We start from the raw sequence: 18,554 nt of genomic DNA on the forward strand, positions 1-18,554 counted from the left end.
TGGAATATTATTCAGCCTTAAAATGGAAGGAGATTCTGACAATTGCTATAACATGGCTGAACCTGGAGGACACTATGCTACGTGAAATAGGATGGTCACAAATACTGTATGATTTTGGCTGCACGATGTATCAGAGTAGTCAACCTCAAAGACAGAAAGAGAATGGTGGTTGCCAGGGATTGGGTGGCGGGGAGAGATGGGGAGTTGCTGTTCGTGGGTACAGAGTTTCGGTTTCACTTTCACAAGATGGAGATGTTCCGGCTATCAGTTCCAGAACAATGTAAATATATTAAACACTACTGAATTGTACACTTGGAAATGGTTAGGATGGTGAATTTATGTATGCATTTTATCATAATTATAAATATTACAAATGGGAGGACAGGAGAATAATCCCTAAACTAAAAAGTAATGACTATTTTCAGAGAGAAAGGAAATAGAGTAAAGGGCACAGGGAAGGAGGGAAGCTAAATTTCTCTGAATATACTTTATTTTGTTGTTTGACTTAGGAATTATGTAAATGTTTTATATCACCATAAAAAATACATTTTAAAAATGTCAATCTAAAAATTGACCTATGTAATTAAGATTAGAAAACGCTCTTGAAAGACATATTTGAAAAAATAAAATAAAATTGGAAGTAAAAAATAAATAATTAAAAGTGAAATGAAAACAAATGAACCTAAATGTGTATTACATGGGTAGTATAATCACACAGAGGAGCTATTCCCAGGGACTTTAACCATAATTCAACTACTCATCTTTAATGAATTGTATCCTAAGGACAAGAACTGCAAAACAAATACAAAAACACCACACAATGTTTATGGTAACCATATTGTGGTAGTGCTGACATTATTCTGAACTGCTGTATGTTTATTGTGGAGGAAAAGCAGATTAATGATTACACAGATGTTATTTAGAAACAAGGTTGTAAAAACTGGAGAAGTAGACACAGTAAGGAAATTAAGTAAAAATTCTAGTACTAAATTTAATAGGAAGTATCAATATACACTCAAGATATTATATATATTTTAAGATCCAAACAGAAATGTGTAGATGTGTCCACCAGAATGACCAAATAACAAAGAACACATCTAGCACTCAGTTTGTGAGTTAAAATACCATTTCCCACTAAAAGGATGAGGGCCCCTACATGCTGACTCAGGCATGAGTCAGGAAATGCACACAATGAACCTAGAAATCCTGTCAGCAAGTAACCCATCAAAGAGTACTGGTGGTCAATTTGAAAGGATTCGGAAGTCAACTACAGAGGTTCCCACTGACCAAAGACAAAACAATTCGAACACTCCTTAAATGAATAACTATAATGGATCACAACATAAATATGTTTTAATCCATAAATTCATAACACTGCTAAAAAGTAAAACAAATCACCTCAAGCATTTATCTGGTCATTCCTGAAGTGTAGCTCAGGGTATCAACTAGTGATAAGGGTAAGATTCTCCTTAGAAAAGTATTCTGGCTAACAAATGAACAGGGCATGTTAGAATTCAGATTATCAGGATTCACCACTCTAATGAAAACAAAGGCAGAGATCATCACAGTACAAACTTCCCAATTCATACCACAAACAAATCACAAGGAAAAGCACAGGAGAGAGGTGGCCAGAGACAAGTAGATAGATGGACTGACTGATTGATTGATAGGAATCCAATGGATTAAAAGAAACATAAAAGACATATAAACCAACTGCAATATATGGGCTTTTATTTAATCCTAAACTGAATGAACAAACTGTAAAAAGGAATTATGAGACTACGAGGAAAGTATAAATATTGAGTTATTAGATAAAATTAAGAAGTTTTAATTATTTTTGGCATTTTAGTGGTACTGTATTTATGTGTGTTTGTGTGTGTATATGCATGTACCTACTTATATAAAAATATATAAAAAGCCCTTGCTTTTAAGATACAAACTGAGATATTTACAGATAAAGGGATATTGTATCTGAGAACTGTTTAAAATGGGGGGACAGGTGTTTGGAGGGGTACACATAAAATTAGACTGTTGATGAGTTAATAACCGTTGAAGCTAGGCACCAGGTACATGGAGGTTCATTATATTACTCTCTACTTTTATGTATGTTTGAAATAGTCCGAAATACAAAGTTTTTAAAATTGAATAGGAAAACACATATATATTTTATTCCAAACTAATCTATAAAGTTATGCTTGGCATTCAAATAGATCATTTCACAACCCATCCTGACATCTCTATGCAGCAATTCCAAGAGGAATTAAGAAAAAAAGATTTACTGATTAGTAGTAAAGGTTAATACAATTCCTTTAAAATGATCCCTATTTGATGTGTTTTCTCCTCTCTACCAATCACTACTAAAGATGCTCAGCATTTAATTAATAGAAAGGAAAAAGGTAAGCCTGCTTTTGTAAGAAGCATTTAAATATGCTTTGGTCAAAAACAAAACCAAACAAAAAAAGCAACTCATCTCTGTTATCCTGCTCATTTGCCTGCATAGTTAACTTCAAGAATGAATATTCCTGTTGTGCATCATGATCATCCCATGCAACCCACAGGGCCACAGGCCATGTATATAGCCACTGTTTTTAAAAAAAGGAGGTAAGAATGTACAGAATTGCGTAAGAACTCCTTAACCAAAAATTCAATCTAAAACAAAATCTCTTGTAAAATCGGTCTTTAAATATTTAGGATGAAGGGGCGCCTGGGTGGCTCAGTCGGTTAAGCGTCTGCCTTTGGCTCAGGTCATGATCCCAGGGTCCTGGGACTGAGCCCCACATCGGGCTCCCTGCTCATTGGAGAGCCTGCTTCTCCCTCTCCCTCTGCCTCTGCCTGCCACTCTGCCTACTTGTGCTCTCTCTCTGTCAAATAAATACAATCTTTAAAAATATATATATTTAGCATAAAAGAAAAAAATAATCACCTCAAATAACATGCTTAAGAAGGTATACAAGTAAATTTACTGATTACATATATACATATTATAGAAACATCACTGCACTTATGCCTTGGGGAGGAGGAAAAGGATATCTAAATTAACATACTGAGCCTCATCCAATGACTATTCATTAAGTCACATGGGCAAAAAGTGATTACTATAGAGGTTTGTCAAGTGGATCATGGCTATTAAAAGATGACTGAATATATATAAATCCATACTCACATTATACAGATAAGTTCTAAAACCAGACAGTTGGCCAATCATATCTGAAAGATTAACACATTTTAAATCAAAATAATAGAGTATGTATCAAACATTAATGTAGTATATTTAAAACCGTTTCTGTGCTTCCAGGAGACAACTATTTCAGTTGAAAGTACATACTGTGCTAGCACTCCCCTAGGTACGAGCTGTGATGAAGCTCTGTAAGACCACAGGCATTTGCTGGAGAAGCAGCAAGACTATTCTTCACCGGATTCCATACAGAACCGTTAGAGTTATATAGAAACTAAAGGTTGTCCTGCATAATAACAAATTTTAGGAATTGCCAATATATAAGGGAAAGTCTGTAACCCTGCCCTGTATCAGGTGTATGTGTGTGTGTATGTGTGTGGGCGGGTGTCATTTGTTAGAAGAAGAGGCATTTAGGGAACAAATAGTGAACTAGTTTTTGACTGTGCTAGGTAGAACCTCAGAAGTCAAGAGAAGAGCATGAGGGTTTCAATGTACAAGAAACAATTTATTTTTCACTTAAAAAAAAAAAAAACCCAAAGATTTAAACTGCCTAAAGAAATTACTTAATGTTATTTATCTGTTTTATATATTGTGACTGTGGTTAAGATTTCATATGTAAGTTTACTACCTGAAAAGTTTGAAAAACATAGATTTGTTCATTCCCCTCCTTTCACATAAAAAGAGACTGAACTAGATAAGGATGTGCAGAAGCCTGGTGATCTCTGGGCCTTACAGCTATTGCTCGGTGAAGCAGGACAATGTGTCAGATCTCCTGATACCCCTTTCCATTGGACTTCCCAGCTGGTAATCTGGTTCCGTAAATTAGTTGCTTATCTGTCATTAGAAAAATCATTTGAAAAAACAGTATTTTTCTCCCTAATTATTGTCATCTGACTGAGAAACTATGAAATGAATGTATACAGATCCTTGGTTGAGGAGGGAGTAATGTTTGAGATAATCACCTTTGAAACCCATCTCTCCTGCCTCTTACCCTTCCATTTGAGAATCACTATGCTGGAATCTCTTCTCCACAACAGTGGCCAGTGATGAAATGGAATGGGAAAGACTTCCAGCCCCAAGTGCCCAACCAACTTCTATACGGGAAAAGCTTGGGATGGTCTTGGAATCCTGATCACATCTTAAAATAGGTCACATCTGAGATTATGTGGTCACTTTAAACCCTACGTAAATATGTTAAAAGAAGCACCACGATGCTTTAGGTTAAGACTACAAATGCTCAACCCTCTACCTATCACCCAGAATTCAAAGATTCATTTCTAGTTCAGTTCCTCTGACTTCGATATTATTTGTTCTGAAGACTAAGCTTTGCTTTAAGAGAAAGAGCAAACAAGCAAAAATCAAAACCAAACCAAACCGGAGTAAGACCTGCCAGCCGCCCTCTAGCACAGAATAAAGAAAAAGCCTTCTTCACTTCACGTCTGTGATAGAAAAGTGTCTATAAGCTAATTTATGTCTCTGTACCCATGAGCTATGCCAGAATTTAATATTGTTTAATTATTAGAGGGATGCTATTTCATTAGACATCTTAAAATCAGCAGGAATATTCGTGTAGTAAGAACCATCCCTCCTCTTCCATTTCCATTCCCTAGAGCTGAGTGTTCTTTAGTACAAGCACACACTTCAGATGGAAGTCTCATCATCATTTTTCAGTAAAATGTAAAGTCCTTTCATAAGGCTTCCAGAAACAGAACTGTGATTACAGCGCAGACATTAACTGTAAGCAACAATTTTTAAAAACAACAAGCAATAAAATAGGTGGTTGTGGCTGTTTTCATCACTAAATCAAGCAACGAAAACCTTTTCAGGTGATGAGTAAGTTGTACAGAACAAACACAGAAAATATGTACAGAAAAATTACAAAAATACTAAGTATTGTTACAGATGACTGGATTGGCATTTAACAGGCTGAAAGAAACCAGATCAATCTCAATCTTGCTGGGGTCAATTCGGGTGCTCAAACCAATAAAACAAATTTTTTTTCTTTATGTTTGTGTACTAGAAGTGCTAAAATATTAACCAAGTCTGCAAATGTCATGCACAATAAAACCATTTATAAATATTAAAACACTTATCTGTATCAAAATCTGCTTAACAAAAAATAGACAGAGTAATAAATCATTAGGACAATACTAAGGAAAAATAAAATATAAAATACCAAACTTCCCTCCAAAAAAGCAAGAAGAGGAAGGGAAGAATGGATTCAGCAAAGATATTTTAGTATACTTTGATCATTTTCATCCCAGAACTTAAAAGCAACACTCGAACAAAATCTACAATTAGCTATTACAATTAAAATATCACAGGTAAAATAGGTTCATATAATTTTCTTGCAATAACAAATTACTATTTTCCTTCCAAACTATAGACTATTCTGTCACATTCAGATCACAAGGCTTCGAACTAAAATATTAAAACAATACACTTAAATGTAACATCCAGTCAATAAAGAGATAATAAAATTAGAAATATGGCATAAAATTATAAATGTCTCACAATCCAATCAAAACTGGATGTGTGCATGCATAGAAGGTGCCCAAGATTTAAAACATCATAGGATAATCAACTCTGCTTTTTGTTCTGTAAAAACAAGTTGAACAGGACTCTGAGCTCCTGTACTGGAATAATCTGTACTAGAATAAGGAAAATTTATATTTGAAAGCTTACTAGACACGAGTTCTATTACAAAGACATGTTCCGGTATTCGTGGGCAGTGTTTTGTAAAGTACTTTATTTCCATTAGCATTATAAATTTTTGTTCCTCAGCAAATCAGCAAGAGACTAATGGCACAAATCAATATCATACTCTTCATAGCAACTAATATTAGGTCATTTATTATAGCAAAGGCCACTAGAAACTCAGCTAAAGGTATATCAGGCATTTCAATTTGAAGACCATTTTTTTTCCAACAGTGTGTCACAGGTTCAATGAGTTTTTCTTTTATAAAGTAGTCTTCATAGGCTTAAGAGCCTTCAACTCCTTAAAGCACTAGTAAGTGTACAAACACCCCAAAGAAAGTGAGCCATGCCTCCTAGGGGTCTTGCCACCAACTACAACTCTAGGAGAGGTAACCAATTTCCGCACTGAAGGGAGGGAGACAGACTCATGAAAGAGAAAAAGAAGGGGGCATGAGAAAATAACTACAATTATTTCAAATCCTTTCAGCTCCAGAAGCTTTTCCACAGGGGCCAGTGGCATAAGAGAAAGAAGCAGGCAAGGAGTGCCCCACTTACCGGAATCCCCCAATTCCTCACTGCTATGCAAGGAAGAAGTGACTGAACTTCCCCCGGCTCCACTCCTGCTTTGTTCCACAGGCTGGAAACTGCCCTGGGGCTCCTGGTGAGAACTGGAAACCAGGCTGCTGGCTATGCTATCTTCGTATACAGAGGACTTCCCTGGCAGCGTGAAGTTCCTTATTCCTGTGGAGTTCCTAACCTACAGCACTACCTGACAATAGAGTTCTGTTTGCTTAGAGGTAAAGTCTAAATAACCAATGGATCCAGATGCTTTCATTTTTAATTTGCCATTTTACTACTATAATTTCCAAGACTTGTAAAAAGGATTTAAGGACAATTGCAAGAATATTACATATCACCTCCAAGAACTCAAGTCACATGGAACTAAAATTTTCCTTTAAATAGTTGAGACTGAGGAAGAAGAAATTTTGTTATTCTATTAGGTTAGTAGCCGAATATAGATAAGCACAACAGTTTAATGCTGTTAAATACATGATCAGTCTAGAGTGCTTACACTTAAGCCCCACAGCTCTGACACTCTAGAAGAAAAAAGAGAAACAAATCCCGTAGGTCCCCACTTAACACTGCAAACAGATACACAAAGACACAGTGCGCTTTGCATAATATAGTTTGTCTTAAGACAAACCTTTCTGCCTCTCAATATAAAAATTTCCACAGAACATCAAGTGCTTTTTCTGTAGATCACTTAGTCATAATTCAGTACTTTTCCTTTCTAATCACAATGCACAATCACATCCAACTGGCTCCGTGAACACAACAAGGTAACAACCACAGATATTTCTGAGCAAACCTCGTCCTTTCGTTTCAGCGGATTCGCAAAGTAGGCATTCATTACAAAAGGGCTATTTTAGAATTCTCAGTTCTTCGTAAGCAACCAAATGATTTGCCTTTTCCCCAAATCTAATTAGAATATTTTTTCTGAAAAAGAAAGATACACCCGGAATGCAACAAAAGACCTGAGAAAGTAGTCAAGGAAGCAGAATGTGAGGAGTCCACAGAGACACCACAAAGTGCTTACACTAAAGCTTTGGGATTTTTTTCCCATCAGAGAGCTCTTATTCTTAGCCAATTTACTCTTATTTTATACTTAACTCAAATAAGTTTGGCTGCCTGGCTTCCACACTCCCAGAACAGTGATAACAGTAAATTAGACATCAGGGGCAGAAGCTCCTGGGGATGAGACAAAACAGCCCACCAGCAAAAATTGGTAACAATTCCTAGACAATAAAAAGAGGAAGAAGGAAAGTTATCTTTTGAAAATATGAAACGTGAGAGGCATTTCAGTCTGGGTTCTTTTATGTTCAAATAAACAATTCTACTCTCTTCAATAAGCAAACGGTGGTAATTATACAGCATGGGCCAAAACAACAACTCTGGCTATTGGGAAGATCTTTAAAAAGCCAGAGACATCTTGAAATATTTCAACAAAAAGAGTTAACATTTTTTAAAAATCCAAGCATTTAGTAACTTTTAAACCCTGTTATCCAGAAAATCATTCCATAATAGGCTGTTAGAGAGTTCCAAATAACTGAGGCATATATAAAAGAGAAAAAAGGAAGGAATGCTGTGTTGTTTAAGGCCTTTTGGGGGTGGGGGAGGAACTCACTTAAATCCTATTTAGCAAACCCCGTTCCTAGCCTTTTCCCATCCTTTCCCCAGCAAACCCTGAAAATATCTGCCTACCACAGAATGCATTAATATTTAAATTTTTACTAGCTACAAGAGACTTTTCCACTACCTCTATAATATATAGTTCCATCTTACCTTCTTGTATATTGTTGGTCCATCCACATTTGTGCTCAGAATGACCACTACCCTATAATCATCAGAAAGTGACTTCAATTCCAGGTTAAAATAGGTACTACAGTGTGGCTTGTTGAAAGTCAAACCCAAAACATTTACTAGGAGTGTCTTTCAGTGAACAAAGAAATCCTATTCTGTTTCCAAGGGGGATAAAAAAGACGAGCCTAACCCTGGTAACCTTAGCACAAAAGGAAGCTAAAAAGGCAGAGACTCGATAAGAACAAAGGATTGTTCTTTCTGATGACATCAATACGTATTAAACACGATGTGTTACACATCCTTCTATCAATATCTGAGATGATAAATTTGCAAATTAATACTACATTGGTCATAACTGCATAAAATTACAATAGCACCCTCTTTAGAAGAGATTTTGATTTATATAATGGTAGTAACTTTTATGTGTTTAATGTTTCTGAAATTAAAGGAGGAGATGAGCCACAGTGCGCAAGCAGAATACAACGTACGAGAAATAATTACGCTTGTGACCTCATGCCCTATAAGGTCACTCTGCATCACAGGCCAAAGGAAATCAGGAACCATCAGCATTTACCTCCGAGTAGTCACTGCCTGGAATGAAGGGCAAGCGCGGGTATATTTCATAAACTAGCAGGAGCTTGACCTCATAAAAAAGTCAATTATCAAAATGCTACATGTAGAATGTCACAAAAAGAAATATATAAAAGTGGGTTCTACAAAATATCTTCCCTTCAAAGTAAATCTGAGACAACTTCAACATTTCACCTTCATCTGAATTATAACACATTTCACAAAATAACATTAACCCTTCCTTAGTAAAAATAATCAACAGAACTTCTAAAAAGTATTTTGTAACATAAAAGTGATTATAAATACATGAGAAAGAGTGATAACTCAGAAAACATTTACAATATTTATATAAGTCACTATCACAAGAATGCATGCAATATTTAGAATTCCGGTCCTGTAACCATTAGAGTAAGAATCATAATGCACTTATCCTCAAATTTTCTATCAGAAATTAGGCATCAAAAGTTTACATACAGCCTGCATTTATAAGGGATAAAATGTTTCCTAACACGTTCTGGGACAGAACTCCATTACCTGAAGCAAAATTCTCATATCACCCAACGAGGACTTGGGTTTTTATGAAAATTTGTGAACTGGCTTTTCAGTTAAGGCAGACCATTGCTCCTTTTTCCTCCCCAGTGATTTCTGGTCTACTGCCAGAATCTCTGAGCAATATAAATTCAAGTGAATTCTGAGGCAGTGACAATAAGGAGAACAAAACGACAGAAACCAGCACAGCAAAGGAAAGGGGACGGTCAGCCAACGTTCACCACGTGTATAATCCTCTGTGCTGGATGCTGTTCAGGACGTTTCTCCTTTACTTCTCTCCGCAGTCCTAAAAAAACAACTGGCTTCTGGCCCATTGCTTTCCTTAGGTTCTCAGACAAACCTACAAAAGGCTTTTATTACATAATGTACCTAAATAAAATTCCAGAAGACCCCAGTCACTATGACCAGCTGACTTGTCATCTTAGTCCCAGCTCAATTACTTACTGGCTGTGAAGCCAGAGAAAGGTACTTCCTACTTTAAACTTCAGGATCCAGAGCTGTAGGATGAAGGGCTATCACAGCCCATCAGCCTAGTAGGACATTCTGCTCTTCAAGCAAAAGCATTTTCTGAGTCTCAGACAAACATCTAACAAAGGGACTCTTAGACCAAGCTCAGTCATAACTTAGGAGCTGCCAATACTGCTTAGGTAATTACTGCACATTTTAAAATGCTTAGCCTGATTAAATTATAAGAAAATATCTGATGAATGGTGTATTTACCATGGTGCTTAATATTTTACCTACTTTAATAAGAAGATTCCTAGGCTAAAAATAGGTTTTAAGTTCCTAAAAGAATGTTTTATGCTGTTACCTTGCTACGATAATCATCTTCTCAAACATTAATGATCACGGTGGAGGCGACTGCACTACAAGCACGTTATGGCAGGTGTGGCCTGTCCACCAGCTGGCTCCATAACCTTTTGATCCCTTTGGACAGCAAATCTGTTCAACAGCCCTATGTGGTCATTTCTCATTTGTTGTATGCTTTCTTCTCCTTTCACACATTCAGAATCCTTACTCCTTCAGCTTGACCTTCTTTTATTAAAATAGAAAGCTCCCAGTAAAGCAAACTAATTTTACACTCAGACAATGTTAAAGTTCCAGAACAGATTACTATATTATAGAAAGAGTTGTTAGTGTAAGCTATTTTAGTTATATGTAGACTGCATGTTTATTCTTTCACTAAAAATACAGTAACAGGAAGTGATGAGATTAAAATTTTAAGTAAGCCAGTATTCAGTTAATTTATAAGGAACTCCAGGATACTATAACTAACTAAAAGGACTTCAATTTACATAAATAGAAAGGTTTAAATCTGACCTAAGAACAATCTAGTTTATGCTTGTTTATTTATTTATTTTTAAGATTTTATTTATTTATTTGACCAAGAGACAGCGAGAGAGGGAACACAAGCAGGGGGAGCGGGAGAGGGAGAAGCGGGCTTCCCGCCAAGCAGGGAGCCCGATGCGGGGCTCGATCCCAGGACCCTGGGATCACGACCTGAGCCGAAGGCAGACGCTTAACGACTGAGCCATCCAGGCACCCCTAGTTGATGCTTATTTAAACAATGACGAGAACCATTTTCTTACAATTAAGAGTAATTTTCTTACAGCTACACGTTTCTGCTCCAATTTATTGTTGTTGTTAATATGGCTAGAAATGACATTGTGTGAAAGCAGGATTAGCTCAAATATCTACTCATTCCTCTACCCTGAACACCATTTTAAGATCTAAGGATGCTGGAGGAAGCAAGAAAGAATAACTGGTGATTAAGAAAATCAGTTTTGTAGTCTTGACAGTCACTTAGTAACTGAGGGACCTTAAGAAAGTTCCTTAATCTGTCTCGGCCTCAACTCACTCATCTGGGGGGAAAAAAGTGGGGGATGGTAGTGACACGAGTGCCTACTTTACACGCTTATTGCAGTGGCTTAATGAAATAACACAGACCAGGCACTTAGCAAAAGCCTAACAGAGAGTGTTCAATTAATGGTACGTATTGTCATTATTTTACTTACACTGTATCCTCTCTGGACCCTCTAATAGACCTCTCACCTAGCAACATATACATTTTCATCATTGCTTCGGGGAGTAATCTGAGACCATATTACACCTTTATCTTGTAGCTAACTCATTCCCTTCTTTCCAGGAAAAAATAAAATAAAATGGCATCCACCACCATTGCTAATGATACCTTTCTTCCCAAACTGTCAAGAATACAACACTGTACGCATCTTTGATGTTTTCCTTAGACCTTGATACGTAATCTGTCATCAAGCCTTAGAAATACCTTTATTCCACTCTATCTACATTTAGTTCTGGGTCCCATATCCCCTCTGTAGTAGCTTCTCAGCTACGTATTCTACTTCAGTCCACTCTCCCAATGTAGTCCATTCCAAATAAAGGTGTCCTGAAACAGTTTCTCATACTTTCATAGCAGCATTGTCCTTTCAAAAGGATCTCTAATGATTTGCTATTGTTTCGCCTTCAACTTAGGTTTGTCCTTTAATTGGAGTATCTTGCTTCCTCCAGCATCCTTAGATCTTAAAATGGTGTTGGGGGCAGAGGAATGAGTAGATATTTGAGCTAATCCTGCTTTCACACAATGTCATCTCGTAGTTTGTCTTTAAATTGGGGCATCTTTTATTCAATAAGGTTTATGATAAGCTGATGAGCTAATTCTGTTTTGTAGAATATTATGAAGCTAATAGTCACAAGTGACTGAACAAATAGGACTGTTCAGGGTTCTTCAAATGCTCAAAAGCAAAGCTTTTTTCATCCTAGTCTTATTCTTTCAAACATTTTTTTACATTGTAGAAGATATTAAAACCTATGCATATTTAAGTAAGAACTTTAAGCCTAATACCTTTCAGAGTCCATATGTTTAAAGACTCTGGTTTTTCAATTTCCTTTTATTAAAATGGAAAAATTCCCAGTAAGCAAATGAAAATCAATATTATCTCAGTAAATTCTGTTACCTAAACAGATTAAAGAATTTTAATTAGAGTTAATATGGTTATATGTAAAACACATATTTGCATTTTTATAGATTATGAATGTATTTAATATAAAGTGCTTACCACAGCCTAGGCATTGTTCCATGTGCTTACCAAAGATTACCTCATTCCAAACTCAGAATAACCCTATAGTCTCACTATCCTCTTCATTTCATCTGTGACAAAAGTGAGGCTGAGAAAGGTTAAATATCCAAGGTCACATACCTAAAAACAACCACTAAAGTCACCACTGACAAACATCTGGTAGACTTACACCAGGTATAACAATTATAGTCTTTTTTTTTAAAAAATATTTTATTTATTTGACAGAGAGAGACACAGTGAGAGATGGAACACAAGCAGGGGGAGTGGGAGAGAGAGAAGCAGACTCCCCGCTGAGCAGGGAGCCTGATGCGAGGCTCGATCCCAGGACCCTGGGATCATGACCTGAGCCGAAGGCAGATGCCCAACAACTGAGCCACCCAGACGCCCCTATAGTCCTTTTTGAATCTTGTTTTCATATCCTTCTTATACAATCATGTATTGTCTGTCTTGACATGTATAGTGAGTATCTTATTACTAAGAATTTGGTATTGACAAAAAACATTCAAGATGAATTCACCTAAAACCTAGGCCAAATTTTCAGAGTAAAAAGTTGTAAGTTTCATTGAGAATTTAACTTAAAAAGTAAAACTGGTTTTATCTTATACTCAATGTAAGAGTTTAAAACTTTAACTCTGAATTCTTCTTTAGAAGAATAATCAATCAAATGATGAATTGGGGATGAAGTATACTTTTCTAAAAAGAAAAAAACTACGAGAGCATAATACAACTTTTCTTCAATGACCACTTGATCTAACAGCAGAATCACAAAGGTTTGATTCTGCAAAAAATATTCAAGCTCTTCAACAATTTTTCCCAAGGCCTGTCCCAACCCATTCAAATTATTCTTTTGAAAGATGTGTCCGTCAAAATCCTTGCTAATTTTCTTTTCCATTAGTACACTGGTCTAACTCTACCCGATCTTTACTTCTTAAGGATTCATAATTCCAACTTGGAAAGGATCTGCACTTGCACATCATCAGATCGCTATCTATAAGTTGGCATCCGCAAACATAATCCTGCAATAGAGACAGATGCTACTGTTAAACAGAGTAGGAGTTTTGATTGGGGATTAATTTTATAAGAGGTCAGTCCATCAGAGAGTATTTAGATATATTCTTTTAAACCAAACTCCAAACTCCCATAGGGATTCGGAAAATGAATGTGTAGAATTCGAGGATCCCTTATTTTCACTTTAAATGACTCACTTTTGTTGAGAGGCAGTAACAAGCATATCTGTGAGTTTTAGAACTTCTGTATGTAAACATGAAAAGTTTTATAGAGAACTCTTACGTGATATGACATGGTCCATGTACTGAGGTAAATAAGGGGCCCAGGCATCGATGGCTTCCTTCCGCCCCGCCTGCTCAATTCTTCGCAGTTCAGCTAGAAGCAGGGCCTGGGCGGCTTCTCGGACCTGAGAAGGAAATGGAGCCAAATGAAAAAACAGGAAGCAGGTCAGTTGGTGAGGTGTTTAAAAACTAGAAAGTTCATCATGAAATAAAGCTAGGAAATATACAAGCCACATTTATTTACAAGAGAAAAACCACAAACCAAATAATGAATTAAGTACTGAATAAATTGGATGTGAGCAAAATCAAAGACAATTTAATGAATGATCTCACTGAAAAATATTTTAACACTAATAGAATTATATTTGTACATTTATGCAACGCTGGGTTTAAAACTTCATTCTCCAAAGCTTTTTAAGAATGTAACATTCTTGCGCTTTAATTTTCACTTTAAAATTTCCATATAATTGTTAGTGTTAAAAGTCACTATTAGAACTGTTAAACTTGTCTTCTCTTTTAGCTTGAAGAAATTTAACCTTATCTAGTGAATTTCTTTATATTTATATACTAAGTAGGTATTGTTTGCACAAATATATGTGTAAATCCGCACAATTCCTGTATACCTAAGACACGTTTAAACAATTTTCTTCAACAAATGGCAAAATATATTCCTGTGTAATGGCATTAATTCTATAGAAGGAAACTAGTTTTCAAAGTTACATCATTTCAGTTTGTCCTTCAATGCAGCACACATTTATTTTGCAGTTTTAGTTGAGTTTTATTTTGGCAAATTACCACAAGCATGGGGTTAAAGAAGCTATTCAATTGTCAAGTGGTGTATCAATTTATTAACTCTTTATCACTGAAAAGGTAACTCAGCAATGTCTGATAAGAGTTTGAATAAAAATTGTTTTTAATTATAACTTTTGAAGTGAATTCAAATACTACTCAATGCAAAACCATGAAAATTTTAGTATGCTACGATTCCACTTAGAATTGAGGTAAGGGAAACCAGATGGGGGAAATATTTATATTTGATAAATTTAAAATCTTAAATGATACCAACTGCTATAGCTAGATAGGTCAAATGCCATAATAAAGGAAATCTCTATCTATGAAACATTTCCAAGTCCCTGGTGATATTATATTCCATGCGACGTCTAATACAGCATAAGTCCATTAACACAAAATAATAGCTACCATTTATTGAGCTCCTACCCTGTGTCAGGCTCTGTACTGTTTTACTTGCATTATCTGATTTGATCCTGACAGCAATCCCATGAGGAATATAGTATTATCCCCACTTTACAAATGAGCTTCAAACAGGTTAAGTAAATTGCCCAGGGTCACAAAGTTAATAATTTAAACCCGGGTCTCTTCGAATTCCAAAGACTTTCTTTTATTATAACACAGTATCTTCCATTGGACAAGGGCTATTCACTTAGAATTTGACTGATGTGATTATACCTCAGTGTGTGATTTTGGGGGGAGGTGGGTGTATGTATGTGAGCATGCATATATGTTAAGCTATACAGAATACTCTCTATAGAAACCAACACTCAAAGAAACAGTTCCATAAAGTATATGAAACTTTTGGTCAAATATTCACTGGATTAAAAAGTAAACACGCAAGCTGGAACATTACTGTTCAGTATATAAACTGAAAAAAAGTCATGAATCCATATTTTCTAGCACATAATAAACAGGTGAAAAGAAATTAGATAAATATTAACCATTTCATTTCAAATTTACACTTGTCTACTGCTTTCATGCTTTTGTTTTCTATCCATAGCACATCACTGTTACCTCCAAGCATCGGTCTTGCCATCTCCGAGCCAGCATCTCTAGGAGCGGAGGCCTGAATTTATCCAGTCCCAGCAGGTCTGGTAGCATCACACAATGCATAGCCGCCAACTGACTCCATCCTGTTCAAATGTAACACATTACAAATACTTTAGCACTTTGGCATTTCCTAATTCAAAGAGGTTTCTTTAAATATTACACCAAAAATTAAAAAGGGCAAATGTGCTAAATTATGTAATAAATGATTTCAATTTATACTAGATATTTTATACAAATAATTATATCAAATGTAGTTTATCTCTAAATCATGTAGTTGATACTTATGAGAATTCTCAAAGTCTTAAATAAAAATAAACTTCCACATAAAGTATATATAAATTCTACAAGGAAAACATATTTCTAAACAGCCCCTCTAAAAGAAAACATATTCAGGATTGAGAAAACATAGAAATAAACATGTACTGGAGTTGCAGACTTGATACCACTTTCAGTTAAAAGGGCATTCACACAGATATCCAAGATAAGTTCATGTCTCTGAAGGCCTGGCCATCTGTGTATGACCATCTTTGTCGGTCAAGAGAGATTTCTTCCCTTGTCTGTCACAGGGCCTTTAATTAATACTTATTGATCTCTTATCTTACAAAATGAATCAGATATTTAATCACAATCATAACTGAGTAAGTAATATAACATCAATTTTGAGAGGAAAAATGAATTCAGACATTTCATAAAATAAAAACCAGATAATCCAAAACTGACAACATCTTAAGTATCATTAACTTTAATCTATGGGAATAAAAGTTATTTTTTCCAAAATTCTAGTCCGTAATATGGAACTTGATTGTATGAAGAAAACAAACACTGCAAGCCACTGCAATATCTAAAAGTAACAATATCCAGACATTCTCAAGTAAGCATTTCAACCCTGTTTTAAAGGTGTCTGAAAAATATATACACAATAAATGCCTCAGTCTTCCCAAATCATGTATGAAGCCACTATTAACCCACAATAATTACCATTACCCTCTGAGGATAACATTTAAAGACAAATAATCAAGAATTAATGCAAAAAAACAACTATCTACTACCATATACAAGGTGAATTGTCTGTGATCACAGAATTTTAACAAATCAATGTTTTGAAATACTCTAAACTGCAGTTTTCTAAAACAACAAGAACCCTATCATAAAATTCAAAATAATTACTGGGATTACTTAAAAAAAAGAGAGAGAGAATAAGTGAGTAACAGATAAGCCACCTATCTAAAGATTCATCCTTTCGTAAGGAAATTCTCATTAACTGAGAATATATAATTAAATAATTAAGGTGATGAGCACACACATTTTAGATTCCAATTTATTTTCAATAGAGGATATATATACATATATAGAGGATATATATGTACATACTTATACACACACAAATATATATGTAAATATAAATTACAACCTAACAATTTCTTGAAGTGCTTCAATGTCTCATAAAAGTATGAAGTGTATTTATGAGCTGAATTTTAATAAGATAGTGATTCTCACCAGGTCCGAAGTCAAGAGCTTTTTTTTTGAAATAACAAATTACTATCTTTCACAATAGCTTAACAAATTCAACCGTAATTATTTTTGCTAAAATCCAGTCTTAGCATACTAACCTTAGTACATGTCTATGACAGGGAAGCCAAACAAAAAATGAGTTATACTTTTGTGCTCCCATGTTTTCTTTCCAAATGAGTGGTACTTTGAACATGGGCTCTGTACTTTACAGATACTGTACCATTCTTTCCATTTGAATGGACTGGTAATAATGCTTTTTAGTGAAGAGTCAGAATCAATCTGGATTACATTTGAGATTTTGTAAATTTCCTCCTTTTTATATTATACATACTGGTGAAGACAGAGCCCACAATGAAGACCGTGAATATAACTCAGAGCTCACAAGTTCCGTTAGGCTTCCAGGCAGTATAAATAATCCTATAATGGCTCTTGGGGAAAAAAGGTTTGTGGATTCCATTCACATTTTCAGAGTTCCAAAAATACTTTCAACTAGTGTAACTCCATAGGGATAATATGATAGCCTAACTACATCTTAAAAATTGAAATTATGGATTTTTGCCTCATCCAGAAACAGAAATAGTAAGGAGGATAAACAGGTGAATTCCTCTCAGTTTATAATCATTGGTGCTAATCAACATTCTGAAGACTTCTCAAACGATAATGTAAACAGACCCCTCACATCTCCCTCTAACCTCAGAGTAATGATACATGCAAAATAGATTCATTAGTTCTAACACCAGAGATCACATGGCAAACATCATTATGAAAACCAATCCACCTTTTAATACCTACTTCACATCAAAGATTAGCATCTTTGCGCTTCTTTAATGGCATTCTAGATTACAAGAAACACAGTTTACACCAGCCAGGAGTAGCATTACATTTTCATAACTGGCCCTTATCATTGACATTAGCAAACAAAGGTAAAACACGGAAAATTTAGGATCTCATATATAACAAAGCAGATAAATGTATAAACTGGATAAAAAGAACATGTCATATCAGAATAAAGCACAGACTGAAAGGGAGTTGTTAGAAAGTTGAGAGAGAATACCTTCATTTACTAAGAAACAGGTATGTAAAGCAGGAGTAGAAGCAGGGTCAGAGCCAGAGTGGTCAGCATCAGACCGAGCGGAAATGACAGGAGCAGGAACTTGCAGAGAAAACAGAAGAAATAAAGAGGAGAGAATTGAGGTACAGCGGCTTCTGAAAAAAAGCTCAGTATTAGTGAAGAATGAAAAACAAAGTTGGCAAAATATAGTAAATGGAGAACTGAAAAATGATGTTTTCATCAGGAGGGCATGATCGTTGAGGATTACGGCAGGGAAATGATATATTTTATTGAATAGCAATCACAGTGTAGTTCAAATTCCTCTTAAAACCAAAATCTACTGAATACTCTAATTTATCGATGTACTAATTAATACAAAAACAGTTCTAAAACAAGTAAGGCTACAAGGA

The 18,554-nt window shown here is 35.4% G+C and overlaps 1 protein-coding gene across 3 annotated transcripts in view; it reads right to left on the minus strand.

The window, feature by feature from the left end:
* The window catches only part of WDR7 (WD repeat domain 7), a 345,325-nt gene that overhangs the window by 211,679 nt on the left and 115,092 nt on the right, over window positions 1-18,554 (minus strand). For 2 of the 3 annotated variants that reach the window (XM_032422577.1, XM_032422578.1), the window contains exons 17-19: window positions 18,148-18,246; window positions 15,546-15,664; window positions 13,741-13,864 (exon numbers count right to left, since the gene is read on the minus strand). In XM_032422577.1, the coding sequence (XP_032278468.1) occupies window positions 13,741-13,864; window positions 15,546-15,664; window positions 18,148-18,246 (342 nt within the window). The remainder of the gene's footprint in view (window positions 1-13,740; window positions 13,865-15,545; window positions 15,665-18,147; window positions 18,247-18,554) is intronic. The other variant, XM_032422579.1, reaches the window with a different exon arrangement.

The sequence above is a fragment of the Phoca vitulina genome, unplaced genomic scaffold, assembly GCF_004348235.1.
Source record: "Phoca vitulina isolate PV1807 unplaced genomic scaffold, GSC_HSeal_1.0 scaffold27, whole genome shotgun sequence".
Classification (NCBI taxonomy): domain Eukaryota; kingdom Metazoa; phylum Chordata; class Mammalia; order Carnivora; family Phocidae; genus Phoca; species Phoca vitulina.